Here is a 15,383-nt window from a genome sequence, read left to right on the forward strand (position 1 = left end):
AACGTACGGCCACATACGAGGCCAAGTTTCCAAGTTGGGTCGAGCCTTTGTTCGGATATGTTCTCATGTATTGGTCACGCACTCTATTGATCGAAACGCACCTTTGTTGCCTTTCGAAGCTCGTGGCCCAGTGGCGTCAGCGGGGACAATGGTACAACTTACTGCTTTCTGGCGGATATATCGGCAAAACTATAGTTCTGTGAGCAGAACATGAAGCACTCCTGTTATATGAAGGCTTCTTCCCTTGTTGCTGTGGCACATACCTTGGGAGGCCTGGCTTTACGGTGGTGGCTGTTCACAAGTTGAATGAGCGGACACGAGCACGTGTCGTCACACTAACGCGTGTGTCACAATGTGACTGGTGACTATCTCCTACCACAGCCTACCACTCACTGCCATGCTGCCGAGTGGCTCGTAGCTCGGAATCTCTATGGGGGTGGGCAATGCCCGCAACGGAAACGGGCTATTTGTACATGTTTGTTCCATGCCAAATGCATTAACCTCCCGGTTCCAATGCCCGTCTTCGAATTGTGAAAGATCTATGGCATGTAACGGTCAATGCTATAGACAAATTATGTTCGTGACATATCCCGCTACATACTTCAGAAATTTCCAATTTTTTTAACCTACTAGTTCTGGAGTTATGGGTCATGCGAGAAGTAAGCAGCGAGGTACCTCAACACCGTTTTCTGCGTGAGCTTCAAAGTGGTCTAAAATTTTTGAAAAGTTGCTCAGACAAGCTTAGGCATGTATAGAAGCCATGTACCAAAGCAGAAACCAAGGGAATGAGTTGTTGAGCTTGAGGAGCGGAAAGAGCGAGCATACTATAGCAAGTACAATGCGCGCCGCGGCGCGGCAATTCTACCAGCGCTGAAGACAGCAAACTCGACTTTGAGCCCTGAATTTGATGCCAAGAAGCACAGCAATTCCATTATAGCACAGAGTCAAGTATTTTAAAGTGTTAGGTATTAGTACATGTCTATGTCATAGTCAGCTTCAAGCCCGATGTTAGTATCTACGTCGTCCATGATGGTATCGAGGTCCGGGGTATCGTGGATCAGGGTGTCTTCCACAGTATTTGCATGGGTATTCCCCACTGATCAGGAAAAAATCACATAACTATGTGATGCTGTGTAGCCTATGTAGGTCTCGTAGCCCGGTAGACAAGTCCCCAAAAATATAGCCGGCTGTAGCCACCACCAAGTGTATGTAGGCCACTGTAGCAATCACTCAAGCGTATGTAGCTCTACCGGGTCCGGTTGTAATCACCAGTAGCATTGCATTATTCCTATCATTCCATATTCACTATTCAGATTTTTACCCATTTCACAATAGCAGACTGTATGAAATAAATATATTTGCACCATATCACTGCACAAACCCACAGGCTAATCATACGGAGCTAGGGAAGCTGTAGCAGACAAGGATGAGAACTGGGATAGTTGCAGACGGTGGCGAGGGCGGAGTATCATGTGCAATCTTCGTATTCATGGTGATCCTAATCCTGGTGTCATCGTTGTTATTGTCATTGTCGTCATCATTGGTATGTGATCATCTTGCATCCAGAGTGTAGAATGACTGGGGCAGCAGTGGACAGCGATGCACCCGAGAGGAGGGAAGTGGTAAGGCCCACCGTGCGGACATGCATGACATGCGAGTCATCATGCAATCTTCAGCAATTGCTAGTGGAGTTGCGACAGAGAATCTACATGGTACCGGTGAGCCTATTGAAGGAGGCATGGAGCCCGGGAGTATACAGAGACTATGTAATACATCAATGTGCTTCTGGTACATTTGGGCTGAGGGCTTACCATTGTCGTCCGAGTCACTTGAAGCACCGCCGGACACTGACTAAGAAAGTGGTGACACAGATGGCTGCATCATCTATATGCTGCACAAGAACAGACCTGCATACGGTGATAAGCAAGGAAGAGGAAGCGTGCCCACTGACATTATTGGCTAGCAGTAACTGGTCTGTGAAGGAAAATAAGCCCCCTCAGGTTTAACACTAGCCATGTAAGTGGGTACTTATAGGGAGAGTTGGCTGTAGAAACTGTATGAGCAACGGGCTCATCAAGTCAGTGCACGTGGAGGCCGTCGACAAGGCACCATGCATGACGCCTCTCACACCGTGTCGCGATGATGCACCTGGTTGTCGTGCCACTCTCGAGGAGTGTTGTCCTCATTTAGATTTTGTCCTGCATGTGCATGATGACAATGGCAACAGCGGGAACAAGGTCAGTTCTGGCCAGCACGGCGCACAAGTACCAGAGCTGCACAAGGTGTCATGTACTGGTGTGCAGGATCCCAGACTCAGGCTGCTCTTACCATTCATGACTGCAGGAGTCATCGATGCTGTTATCTTGCATCCTTGGAGAGCAGAAGGGGGCAGCTGCGACACGCAAACATGAGGAACAGAATTGTGAGAGACACCGCACGCCAACATGCACAACGCCCACATAGATGCACTACTGGTGACACCAGAAGGTTCGAATCTTGTCATCCCGACTTCCCGTTTGCGAACGGGCTGGATAGCAAGGACTCCGGACGTGAGTTGACGGCATGCAGGGCACAAGTCTGTGCTGGTCGATTGCAGATGTAATGACTGGTTACTGGAGGATGAAAAAGCCAAGAGCACCAGATGAGAGAAACGCACAAAGTTTCAAAGTATGTATGAGAGCAACATTCAGCAAGTTGAACTTCGAAGAATTTTCACAACTGAACATACCACGTGACCAATGGCGCAATCCGCGGTGGTCTGCGGCCAATAACCGATGGCTGCAGAATGTGCCGGAGAGGCCGACTGTCATCAGCGACAGTGGACGCAACCATCGCGACATAGCAATGAGACAGCGCCTCAGCGCGCTTCTCCAAATTTCCAGCCTGTTTGTTGATATAGTCAGGATTGTCATCACTGTTTTGCTGCGAGGAGGGCTACAGCAGAAATATGTTAGAGTTGGGATGGCCAATCTATCCAGTGTGTGGTGACGGAAACCATGTTGACATTCACATGAGTAGCACAGACTAAATAATCATTGAGGTAATATAGAGAACACTACAAATTACATGGTCAACACAGGTCTCTGTATTGATAAGGGGGTACTACTGGAACCTATGTCAGCTACATATCACTGTGTGGAACCTACAGAGCCTACAGAGCTGTATGTACACCACCCTTTTGGCCAGAGTCCAGACTGAGATCCGGGTCCAAATATCGCGTGATGATCCCACGACTCTTTCCGGATCTGGCACAGATATCACCCAGATAGAAATCATCATATCCCAGGAGACTCCGGAGAGAGCGAGAGCTGTGAGACCTCAGCAAGTGATCTCCCGCTGAGCTCGGGAACATGCAGGGCATGGCTCCTCATCGTTGTTTGTTTCCATAACAGCTGCGCAGCTTGTTATATTGCAGTTAAGGGTGTAAATAACAAATATATTGGTTTTCTGTATGCTACAGGACACTACAGGACACTATTGTAGGAGCTACAGTACTACACTTGTATACGGTGTAGCATGGGCATTCACCGTGCCACACTGTGGAGCACTCTCCGCGGCCCGTCAGATTCTGTGAGATGGTGACCCCATCACCTAGCGAGCAAGTGTGCTAAACTCGAGGAAGAGTAGAAGTGCACACCTCGGCGACAGGCACCCTTCGCGGGGTAGTCAGCAGGGCACAGAGGTGGGGTATGCACCGAAAGGCACCTCGTACAGGGTATTTGCGCATTTGGGCAGAGATGACATTGGTGCAGGAGCCGGCACAACAGCCAAGGCCAGACGGACACAGTTGGTCACAGCCCAACTTGCCAGAGACCAAGAAGTCCAGCACAACAGAGAAAACACTGCAGAAGAAAGGCACTTGAGCTTGAAAATGTGCAATGGGCAGTAGAACAGAACAAGGACTGCGCTGGAACGTGGGCGCGACCAGGACGAATGACAAGAAGAGAAGTTGGAGGCTTGGTCAAGGAGAGAAGCAGACTTTGACATCAGACCATGCCGGGAAAAGATGTGGCATTCCAGTGGTTCTCACGGTTGACGCTGCCAGGCAGATTTTGGGGGAAATCTCAGTGAAGTCTTCATGGAGGGCAAAGCTCAGCAGGAGTGTGAACGGAGGATATCAGGCTGAGAGCAGCGAGTTATCCGGGAGATATCCCGCTCATAATGTCCCAAAAATGTCTGTATGATGCCAATCTGATCTTTTTGTAAACTGTCTTCTGATCTCAGAAATTGACTATCTACCCGAGCTTTGGCCTAAACGGCGGTGTAGACTGGCTGGGCGCTACCTGGGTCAGGGCTTTTTCCTGATGCAAGTCTAGCCGGTTGTCTGCAAGACTAAGGAGAAGTTGGGCCAAGTCTGATAACATGAAAATGATGGGAGCTTCAACAAGCACATACCAGTCACTGTTCCTTGTCACTGCTGCCAGCACAGCATACATCTTCATAATTTTGTTGGGCAGACTCTTCTGGGTTGTATTGAGGAGGATTTCATCATTGAATAACTTCCGGTGTATGTCAATTTGATCCTTGAGTTGTGCAACAGTCATTCTATGGATTTCATCTCAGTCAGTAATGAGTCCAATGCTTCGCAACCTCTCCTTCTCTCGATCCTTCTTTCGTTGATCTTCCTCCTGCTTCTTGCGATACTGGACTGCATGCTCCCACTGATTCTCCATCAGTTCTTCTCGAAACTGTGCATTCTCACCGCTAGCGTCAGCTGTTCGTACAGTTCGCATCACATACCCTTGGTCATCCTCATTGCAGCACTTCACAATGAACTCTTCGGTGTTGTTATGCTCACTGCGTGCCTGACTAGAGAATGTGGAGGCTGTGCTGCTAGGACGTGATCGAGCATGGACACGCCATGAGCCGAGGGCACCCTCGTTTGCATTATTGGTGGATGGGATGAAGACTAGTGCACGTTCTGCAGATGTCAGAGAGTCAAATGGTCCACCGACAGTGAATTCTGTGGTGAACTGTACCCATCCCTTTGCTGCACCAGAGAACATAGCACTGATCATGCACGTGAGCCCAGGGAGATCAGGGGCAAGCATGCACACAGCAGCGAGTAGCATCTTGTCCATGAATGGTTTGCCATTAAGTGTAACCTCATCCAGTGGAGCATTAGAGTCAAGAAGAAGAGTAGGGTGGAGTGCAATATGATTGCAGAAGGTGGGGAGTTTGCGGTGTAGTTCCGTGAGGTCAAGAAGGTTCACAATCTTCGAGCCATCACCTCGGGCTTGGCTAAGATAAGGCCACAACACGGAGACACCATATAGTGCCATGGCTGCAAGCTCAGCAAGAGTCGAGGCATCCTGCAATCCCTTTGCGACATTACTCTCGAGATGGTTGACTCCTGGCTTGGCCTTGCTGTCGCAGATCTCTTCCATTAGCTCGACGTACAGGTGATGGTAGACAACAAGTTCACAGGCACCATACGAATATGCCTGATAGCGTGTGTTGGACGTATCAGGAAATCGCCGATTTGTGTTCTCGTCATGCAACTCCTTCTTTCGCAATGCCATGAAGATGCGATGTCAGTCCTGATCTCCTGTGTCATCATTCTTGTGTCGAAAGAGTGCCCCTGCAAAAGCTGTAAGCTTGACGCCACCGTGAGCACTGGAGTCCATAGCACGTTGCACAGCGGCACTATCTGCATTCTGGCCAAGTTTGATAACAGCATCATTAGCCTTGTTTGCAAGGAGGACTGGCAGTGGAAGCTCCATGTTCTCCCATTTCATTCCCATCGCGACAACACCATACTTGAATGCATTGAGATCCTTGTGGCCACAACAACCACTGAAGATGAAGAGATCAATGAGACGTTGTTGAGTCGAGGGGAGTTCATTAAAAGAGATGTCACCAAGTTGCCTCTCTAGTAGTCTGAGCCTAATCTTGCTCTTTTCCTCCAGTGACCTATTGATTGTCTAGGTTAACTAGCAAACAAAGTTCCATAATGCCGACTTACAACTCTGTTGCATCACCAGCAACCTGGCAAATGTCATCTGCCGAGATAGAACATATGGCCGTCACAAGCTCTGCCGACGACAGAACATCCATCCGTTCACGCCCAAGGTCACGGCGTGTCACGTCCTCTTTCCAATCTTGACACAGCTTGAATTTCTTCTTCCTGTCCACTGCATGATCCATGTTCTGCATCACTTGTTTGCGTATCCAATTATCAGTTTCCATAGACTGTCCTTCACGAGTGGCCAGAGGACTGTTGCTATAGGTCTGCGAGATTTTCTCCGCCAGCTGCTGTGAGCCCTTGAATTGGCGTTGTGCAGTATGATCGAGCACAGGAGCAACTTCTGCAAATCGCGTGCGAAATGTCCAAGTTGATTTGTCGGAATCATCTACACCAGGAGCATAACTAGGTACAGCGAGTGTAATGTGCCTCGCTTCATACGTAATCTTGCGGTGTGTGGTACCATCTGTACTCTCTCCGAAAGCTATCAACAGAATAAGAATAAGGTATTTCAATAACTCGGAAAATGTACCGGGTGCATTGCTGATCTCCCTCCCTAGCTGCATCAAACCGTATACACCTGCCTCCTGCTTCGCGCGACCTGCTGTACGACGTGAGATACCTCGGGCCACTTTGATACCGAAGGCTTGTCCGCATGCCGTGATCGCATACTTGATCTTGTCTCCTGCACAACCCGCCTTCATGAGTTGCCGAGCAAGTCGTCGTGCTGCAGGTGAGTACACCCGGGAAGACGTGGGGTGCCAGACCGAAAGCTTCTTTAAGGAACACTGAGAGCGCACACGGGATTGTTGAGCGCGATGTGCCCGCTTCTCCCAGGTACAAGCCTGTTTCCGTCGTGAGGCCGATATGGCTTTCTGACAGGCTAGATTTGCATAGCACTTCTCCAAAGCAGTAGTGAGAGCAGCAATCCAAGAAAGAGACTCAGCAGACAAAGCACGATTCTGGGTAATCTCAAGTGCAAGATGGTTCTCCAGAGTAGACACTTTAGCAGTAAGATTCGAGCGCAGGGTCCGTCTTTCTCATTCCAGACGAAGATTGCGTGCGCGGGATTTCTGTAAATCCTTTCGAGCGCCAGAGAGTTTCACTAGGGCAGTGTTTCCAGATGAGACCCGAGCCTCCAGTTGCTGCCTGAGCACTAGAACTTCATTTTCAAGTGCTTTCAATGTCTTGTCTCGGTTAGCAATATCCGCAGAGAGGCGAGAAGCATGGTGTGTAGCTGCAGCAAGCAATTCCTGTAACCTACAGATTTCTGAATCCTTCGTTGCCAGATCACTGGTGAGTCGGAGTAAGTGTGCTTGAATTTCACTGTTCTTCGTGTTCTTTCTACCAGGTGGCCGGTTTTCAGCGTTCCTGATCGATACGTTGGGCTGCCTAAAAGGGTGAAGTGCATTCAGGCACTGTATGTGAGCCTTTTGAGCCGCAGTGCGCCCCATCGCGAAGATTCAAGGGTAGAGAGATGGGCCGAGGTATGTGGAGTGAGATCTAGCGTAGTTCGGACTGTTAAGCGCTCGTGTTCTGAGGATCAAACTCCTCCTGTGACGGCGGCCCATGCATCTTTTCACTCCCTCCACCAATCCTTTTTCACTGTCGAGAAAGCTTGTTCATGAGACATATGGCTACACATCCTTTGTGGTACTTAATTTTTTTTTGGCTTGAAAAGAAATCCGCAGGGCAATTCCTCAGAGATATTGAAGTTTCTGCTTAACAACCACAGAATCTGGAAAAGCACCGCAAAGAAACTTTGCCCATGCATCTTTCATGAATTATCAGGCATACAGATAAATTTTTCTATGGACGTGGAAGAAGTCGCGGACAGGGGCGTAGAGCAATGGAAGTGGAACCGGACGTTATAGAGGAACAAACATGTGCAAATAGCCCGTTTCCGTTGCGGGCATTGCCCACCCCCAATCTCTATATTTTCAGTCATCCCATGTCGTATCATTTGTATTTCCTGGTAAGTTTTCTGGTACGATGGATTTTCAATTGATCAAGTCCGTCTTGGAGTCATCGCTAATATTCGTGTGCCAGTGTTCGTCTGTCTGTCGATAATCAATACACCCATCTTGGCCACCTTGCGCATTGTCAGATGTGATGCTCGTTGATTTTAGTTTGGCTAGGTAACCTGCGCGCAATTGTCCGATGTTCAGCCATTTCCCACAGGTAGAGCGCGTGCGGATCCTAACGCTCTTCTACCACTTTCTGCTTGACCACGAAGTTCCATTGACCACAGGATTCTACGAGGACGTTCACAGAATGCATCACACGACGCCATGGATTAAGTGATATGGCTAATGGGCGGTCCCCATCCGAGCTTAGAGATGCAGATGCGCATGGAGACCCTGTTAGTATCGTCGTATGGCCGTTCACTTGACCACCAGACTCCACATCCTTGAGCCTTTTCAGCCACGCATCTCCTTCATGCTGGCACCTCTTCTCTATCGGTGCTTCGCCTCCTCGCATACCTTCCTTACCCAGGGATCGTCCGTAATCGTGGAGGTGGCCAATGTTGACTTCACCTGGACCCCACGTGTTTCTTCTCGACTTCTCCGTGTAAGCAAAAGTAAAGGTTTAGACATATGATGCGCGGGCTATCCACAAATACTCTATCTCGATCCGAGGGACGTGGCGTCTCTCTGGGCTTCTCCAGTGTATTATACCCGTGCGTCAGACCGTCAGTCGATCTTCCCGTGCTCACCCTCTCGGTTCCCGTCATAAATGTCCAACCATCGTCGTTCGACAGGCGCTCTTAAATCCCACTTTTCGATGCGACAGCTCACCGAGAACGTCCAGCCACCGCAGTCGGTGTCGCACACCGACGCCCACCTCAGCACACCGCCGAACTTGGAGCCGTCCAACAATCACACCACCCGATCGCATGGACCGACACGCACCCATACCCCTGTCCCACAGGACCCAGGGTGGATCGATCTTCGGCTCCCAGCACCACCCCATCTCCACCTCCCCATCTTGCCCTCCCATCTCCCCGGGCGCAGCTGCACATTCGCGTCAAAAAACCCCAGACCCCAGATGGTCATGATCATACAAGTCAAATTCGGTGGATCGACGATCTGCAATCATGTTGGAACTGCTACTTACACGCGTGTGTACGGTAGCTAATGATACAACGGGCTCGCGGGGCAGACGATACGAGACGAGCCAGTCAGGAGCGACATAAACTCGAAAAGGGGGGAATTGGGGGATAAAGCATAGCGCCATTTAACCGTAACAAGACAGACATAGACAGCTATCGCGACGGATTAGCAGCAGCGGAGGTATATGTACGATAAACACAGATATTAATGACAAGCGCAGACACGAAAGCAGGTGGGTGTACGTGGAGAGAAGTCGAAGCACATGGACACGGAACGAGGCGCGTGGCAGAGAGAACTCAGACAGAGAGCGTCCGGATTCATGATTAATGTCAAATGCCCATCCCTTTCTTCATCGCCCGGGCCCACGAGGCGGCGTACCGTGTATGTATTTATCGCCATCTCCGCCTTCACCTGAATTCCGTTCACTAGCGCTGATCGGTACGCCGACACAACCCACCTGTGGCTGCTGTGGCTGCCGCTGTGGCGGATAGCCCTCCGCGCAGGGCAGCTCAATCCTCCGTTAACTCCGCGATGCTCACCATGATACCATCGGCCTCCGCATCATCGCACCCGCCGAAGCGTGCCTCCTCTCTCTACCATTAACACCCTCGTCCTCCTCGTTCTCATCTTCCTCTCTCCCGTCGTCTCCCTCATTCTCTTCGTCGTCCCACCCCGCCGGACTAAGCAGCTCGCGCTTCGCCCGCATCGCCACCTGGTTCACCAACCCTTGCACGGGCGGGGCGCCCGCCCCAGCACTCGCATTCCACCCGCTAGTATTGAATACTGACGAACTCGTGAGGGACGGCGGCCGGCCGGCGCCGTCATCTTCCGCTTGGGCACAAGGTTGAGTTTGATATTAAGAACGTACCTATGTACTCTTGTTTCTTTCGGATGGGTATATTAGTTGAGATTAATTTTAGAGACTTTGCTTCATCTGCTCTATCATACTGGTCCAAGATGGTGTTACATGTTTGGATCTCATAAGAATTCTCCCATTTTCTGCGTCCTGCTCCCAAGCAGTACCATCACCCATCCACCGCAGCACCTCACCGCGCCTGAGATGCCCAAACCAGGAGAGGATCTTCAGGAAGACTTTCGTGACCGCGCCATTTCCATCACGTGGTATTACAAGGTTTAACACTCCGTGTTAGAAAGCACTACCAAACTTTAGGCTCCGTCTAAATTGTCCGACCTCTCGAGGCGCGACTATTAGGAGGCAGTAAATTCTTTGAAGATGCACATGTACAGACACTATGTACCGGATGGTCGTGAAGGAGGTTTGCCGCACCTTGGACGATTTTGAGCGAGGTCCGGAGTCGCTGAAGCTGGTTTGGAACTGCTTCGAAGGTGAGTGCTTCGATATTCTTATGTGCATAAACTTACGAGCAGCATAGGTCACAGAGCTACGAACGGAAAATACTACATCGTGGCATCAGTGCAGACAACCTGCAAATATTCGAATATTTAGAGGAGGACGGAAACGTTAGCATAAGCATTCTTAGTGATTGGGAACTTTCCAAACCATTGCAGGATGCAAAGGTGAAAATCTTCCTTTTCTGCTGCTGCTTCTGACGTGAGACCCGAGGTCGTCAGTCTTCCAGAGCTAATTCTCGGAGGAGGGTGTCATTTCGAAGTCAATGTCGTGATCGTCCTACTTACTGTTCTGCGGGTCTCATTCTTGGCAGAAGTGCAGCGGCATTCATCATGCCAAGCTACTCCCATTTTTTTCTGCGCAGGTGGGCCAGAACTGTTTGACTAGCCCGCGATGGTATTGATATTAGTTGGCGAGTCCAGTCTTAGGTCATCGACTTCTGACTATGTTCGCTGGCTCAGACAACCAGCAAAACCGCTGCCCAAATTGTCTTCTTCTCGTGCACGTCTCGCAAAAATACGCTGGTCTACCTTCCACGCGTTCTTCAAGTGTTCTTCGTGATGTCACTGCTTGCAGTACGCTGCCGCCTCGTGAGAGATTGTGCTAGAGCTTGTGATCTAGGAGACGCCGCAAATTGCGTACAAACGCGTCGATATCCTCAACCTTTGAGCTACTAGACAGTGGTACGGCAATTTGCTCGTCCTCTGGTACGGTTATACTTCCTGTGCTGCAAAAAGTGACGGGCTCTTTGAACTGGCTAGCGGCGATCTACTACGGTCTCAGGCCCACACCTATAGCAGCGTGTTCTTTCCGGACTATTACAGTTGGAGTCTACGAGACCGCTGCGCAGACACTGTTTCCAGATATTTCTTGGGGAACTTTTTCGCAAGATGCTAGTCGACGACTGGTGACGTCATTGCCTGCAGGCTACCAGACTGCTGAACCGCGTGAGACATTTGATCCTAGCGACGATTGAATATTGATGTTCTCGCCTACTGCGGTGATGGGAGTGTTGCTGTTGTCCATCAGCTCACTTTTCCAAGATGTTCGGTCGTCCGACTTCCTTTTGGCCAGCATCAAACCTCAATAGCTGCCGACTGAAGTTATGTTTCGCATTTTCTGGCCGTACTTCGAGACACGAGCAGCAAGTGTCTACCGATCTCATTTCTTTACCTGCCGTGAATCTGGCGCAACACTTCGATAGTCGCCATCGCGGTAGCAGTGGGTATCAAAGCGCGTTCTCCTGACTTCTCTACTAGGTCTCTATCATTCTGGATGTGTGTCCACATCGACCGCGTGCTATGAAGACTTCATAGATATCGATGACGCTGGTCAGCAGACGGACGAGTTGACCTTCGAGATTGCTCAAGCCGACCTAATTGGGCTACTCTCAGTACGGTAGAGGTGAGCGTTGCCTCTGATGTGCTGAGATTGTCTAGAGTATACGTTTCTCACTTTCCCAGCTAGAGAACTACGCCTAACCGACTGGGCATTTACCAGGATAGTCCGTACTCCGCGCTTTGTGGACAATCACGATCACGTGGTGTGTGCCACACGGAGGTTAAAAGCGCAAGCAAGTGGCTGCCTCTGTTCAATTTCTTCCACCACCACCACCACCACCACCACCACTACATTTTTACCACTACCACCACCACCATTCACTCCTCTATCAACAACATCAGCGATGTCCAACTCCAGATCACACGCTCCCAGCCCGTCCACCTTACCCGCCGAAGCCGACCTCTCCTTGCCACCCACTCCCCATAGCGTCACCTCCGACTGGACACCGTTGGCGGGAGAAGAGAACGCCGAGCCCGAAAATCCGCGTCGTTCAGACGACGACAACGAACTTCACGCGGAGAAGGCTGAGGGGTTCATCCTCGGGCCTATGCCCGTCGCGGACTTCCTCGACTTCCTCCCTGCGAAGCACACGGCGCGGAGGCCGTCAACGGAGGGGGCATTCAACAATGTCGACGAGCCTGATGTAGCTTCTCGACTGGTGAGTGGCTCTGTTGAGCGGTGGTGCCCTGGTTGATGTTGACATACGATGTGGCCACAGTTGGCAGCCATCGGGGACCACGACCGTTGCCCAGGGTTCGAGTTCAAATACAATGTCCTGGACTCGACATCCATTAAGCCTGCTCTGGTTTGCGTCCCCAAGGACTCGATTGGGTCGGACAACGAGGCGGCTGCGAAGTACGCAGGGGAGCTGTTCATAGACGTACAGAGCAGCGACCAGGGCGACTTCTTCCGCGACCCGAAGCCCTTCGCTGACCGCCAGCGACACAAGTTCGTCCTGACGCCTCAGGACGCGGAGAAGACTAACCGGGTGAAGGCGCTGCAGGCGATGGGGCGAAACATCCGATGGGCCACCGATGCACTGATGCACCAACACCGGGTGCACTATTTCTCGGTGTCGATCCACGGGCTGCGGGCGCGCCTGATGCGCTGGGACATGAGCGGGCTGATCGCATCGGAGTCGTTCAGCCTCCGGGAGAAGCCCGAAGTGCTGTGCGAGTTCTTGTGGAGGTTCGCGCATGCGTCCACGGTCGAGCGCGGATACGACCCGACGGTGGAGCGGGCGTCGAGCAGCGAGGAGTGTCTCTTCCGGCGGCTGGTTTCTTGCCACGTCCGGGAACAGCTAGACCTGAAGCTGGTGGACATTCCGGAGGAGGAGGTCAAGGTCGAGGTCCGCGAGGAGTACAAGGAGCAGTGCGCGCTTCTTGAAAAGACCGTGGGGCAGCATTACGAGGCCGGGCGCGTCGCGGCACTGACCATTTGTGCGGAGGACGGGAGCTTCAAGCGCTGTCTCGTGTCGAGGCCAATCGCTACGAACTTCTCGATGAGGAGGGGTGCGATGCGAGGATACTGGGCGGTGATGGACGGCCGAGTTGTTTTCTTGAAGGATACATGGCGGCAGTACGTCCATGAGCCCGAAGGCCGCATACTGAAGGAGCTTGAAGCGCACGGAGTGAAGAACATCCCCCATGTGGAACACGACGGAGATGTTCCCAAGGTGATGTACTGTGACGGTATGCTCACGCGGTTCTCGGCCATGGCGAACTTCGAGAGGACGACTCGGAGCAAAGCAGGCCAACAGCCGTGTGAGTATCTATTCGTCACGGTTTACTGAATCTGAGCTAGAACTCATTCATCTCTTCGTGCAGCTTTCCAATGCACCGAGACGGACTTATACCGAGAGGCCGAATGGCTATGTCATGGCGGCGCTCGGATTGTGGTGCACCCGCGGGTCCACCACCGTCTGGTCCTCAAGGAAGTAGGCTTCCCACTTCAGACGCTACGAGGCACGAAGGAGCTGCTCGAGGCGACGCACGACGCGTTCCAAGGTAAGCCTATCACCAGCTTTTGACCGTTCTGTCGGCTGATACAGATTTCTCTGGCGACCTAGCGCTCATCGCTGCGCACGACAATGCGCGGAGGATCCATCGAGACATCAGCGCCGGCAACGTCATGTTTTATCGGAAGCCGTACGAAGATCATCGCACAGGTTACCTGATCGACTGGGAGCTCTCGTCGAAGGTACAGGAGGACGGACAGGCAACGGACAAGTACATCGTGGTACGCATCGCTCTCTTCGTTTCTCCCGTCCGTGATTGCTAATCCCATCGCGACAGGGCACACGCATATTCCTGTCACAGCGTCTCGAGGCGAGAAGCCAGCGGAGGCACATGTTACAGGACGACATGGAGGCACTCCTGTATGTCGTCGCGTACTGTGGCCTCCATTGGCTTCAGCATCCTGCGCATTCCAAGGACATGAGGCAAGTCGTTCAGGCCATGTTCCACAACCGCAGAGAGGTCCATGTCGGGGATGTACCTGAGGTGACGCACACCACATTCCAGACGATGGAGCCGGGCAAAGGCAAGCTGGACATCAAAGAGAACCAGACGTACATTGACCTCCCGAACTTCAACGCGGATCTCAAGGATTGGTTGTCACACTCGATGGACCTCAATCACCCGCGGGATCCCAATGAGGCGACGCAGTGGGACACGCCCGAGCCGTGGAATGATTACTGGAAAGAGTTCTTGGAGCGTGAACTGCCGGAGGATGACAGGATCCGTAAGCAGGATAGTTCGTCGATGAGGCCCAAGTTCGCAGTGAAGGCGATCTCTCACCGTGCCGGGATCCATCCAAACAAACGGAAGGCACCGCAACGCCGAGGACCGACGGACGACGGACATGCAAATGATGCCCCAGGGAACGGCAGGCCAGTGAAACGCCTTAGGAGGACGGCGGGATAGAGCGTGGCAAGATGCTGTCGTTCTACGACGCATTCAAATTCTTCCTGCCAATGGCGATCCTCAACTTTTCTGGGTACATAATGTGCGCTCGACCCACAGCATTGGCACATTGTCGACTGGCTGGGCTATACTCTGCGGACGCAGATCAAGTGAGCTGTCAAACGGCACAGTACAAGCGATTGCAGTGTACACCATCATCCTGTCTGGTCCACGCCACGCGCGTCGCTGTGCATGTCTTTCGCGATCGGCGCCCTTTTCCTCGAATGTGCCTCACCGATGGAGGCGGACAACTCGACGACCTTTGAAGCACATCTTGGAAACGCAAGAATCTCCGAGTGGTGTAACGCAGTGGGGAAAGGTTTTACGCCACTGCGTTCTTTATACCCTCTAGCTTCTTTATACCCTCTAGCTTCTTTATACCCTCTAGCTTCTACCCTCTAGTTTCTTTATACCCTCTGGCTTCTTCATACCCTCTAGCTTCTTTATACCCTCTAGCTTCTTTATACCCTCTAGCTTCTTTATACCCTCTAGCCTGTTTTTGTTTGTATTCCTGTATCAGTCTTGTCATTGTCTCTTGTTCTCGGCATCTCTCTCGCAGCCAAAGCTGGCCGCGCAAATGATATTTGAGAGACTCTAGTCGTACTCGACCAAACCACGTTGCTTTTGAT

The 15,383-nt window shown here is 51.5% G+C and overlaps 5 protein-coding genes across 5 annotated transcripts; 2 read left to right on the forward strand and 3 right to left on the reverse strand.

Annotated features, from left to right (window-relative positions):
• Positions 1 to 4,559: 4,559 nt before the first annotated feature.
• On the reverse strand, positions 4,560 to 5,522 carry SCP_1800530 (hypothetical protein; the record flags this gene model as incomplete). Its single annotated transcript, XM_027765143.1, has 1 exon — positions 4,560 to 5,522. One exon carries the CDS (start codon positions 5,520 to 5,522, stop codon positions 4,560 to 4,562), a length of 963 nt encoding a protein of 320 aa, XP_027620944.1.
• Positions 5,523 to 5,534: 12 nt separating this feature from the next.
• Positions 5,535 to 6,669, reverse strand: SCP_1800540 (hypothetical protein; the record flags this gene model as incomplete). Its single annotated transcript, XM_027765144.1, has 3 exons — positions 5,535 to 5,913; positions 5,966 to 6,449; positions 6,498 to 6,669. 3 exons carry the CDS (start codon positions 6,667 to 6,669, stop codon positions 5,535 to 5,537), a joined length of 1,035 nt encoding a protein of 344 aa, XP_027620945.1.
• A 2,080-nt stretch (positions 6,670 to 8,749) lies between these two features.
• Positions 8,750 to 9,103, forward strand: SCP_1800550 (hypothetical protein; the record flags this gene model as incomplete). Its single annotated transcript, XM_027765145.1, has 1 exon — positions 8,750 to 9,103. One exon carries the CDS (start codon positions 8,750 to 8,752, stop codon positions 9,101 to 9,103), a length of 354 nt encoding a protein of 117 aa, XP_027620946.1.
• A 510-nt stretch (positions 9,104 to 9,613) lies between these two features.
• SCP_1800560 (hypothetical protein) lies at positions 9,614 to 9,784 on the reverse strand (the record flags this gene model as incomplete). Its single annotated transcript, XM_027765146.1, has 1 exon — positions 9,614 to 9,784. One exon carries the CDS (start codon positions 9,782 to 9,784, stop codon positions 9,614 to 9,616), a length of 171 nt encoding a protein of 56 aa, XP_027620947.1.
• A 2,350-nt stretch (positions 9,785 to 12,134) lies between these two features.
• SCP_1800570 (predicted protein) lies at positions 12,135 to 14,715 on the forward strand (the record flags this gene model as incomplete). The annotated part of the gene is made up of 5 exons (XM_027765147.1): positions 12,135 to 12,449; positions 12,510 to 13,554; positions 13,618 to 13,797; positions 13,860 to 14,029; positions 14,086 to 14,715. The coding sequence occupies 5 exons, from the start codon at positions 12,135 to 12,137 to the stop codon at positions 14,713 to 14,715; spliced, it is 2,340 nt and encodes a 779-aa protein (XP_027620948.1).
• Between the last annotated feature and the right edge of the window lie 668 nt (positions 14,716 to 15,383).

Source organism: Sparassis crispa (assembly GCF_003851025.1).
Source record: "Sparassis crispa DNA, contig_000017F, whole genome shotgun sequence".
In the NCBI taxonomy this organism is placed as follows: Eukaryota; Fungi; Basidiomycota; class Agaricomycetes; order Polyporales; family Sparassidaceae; genus Sparassis; species Sparassis crispa.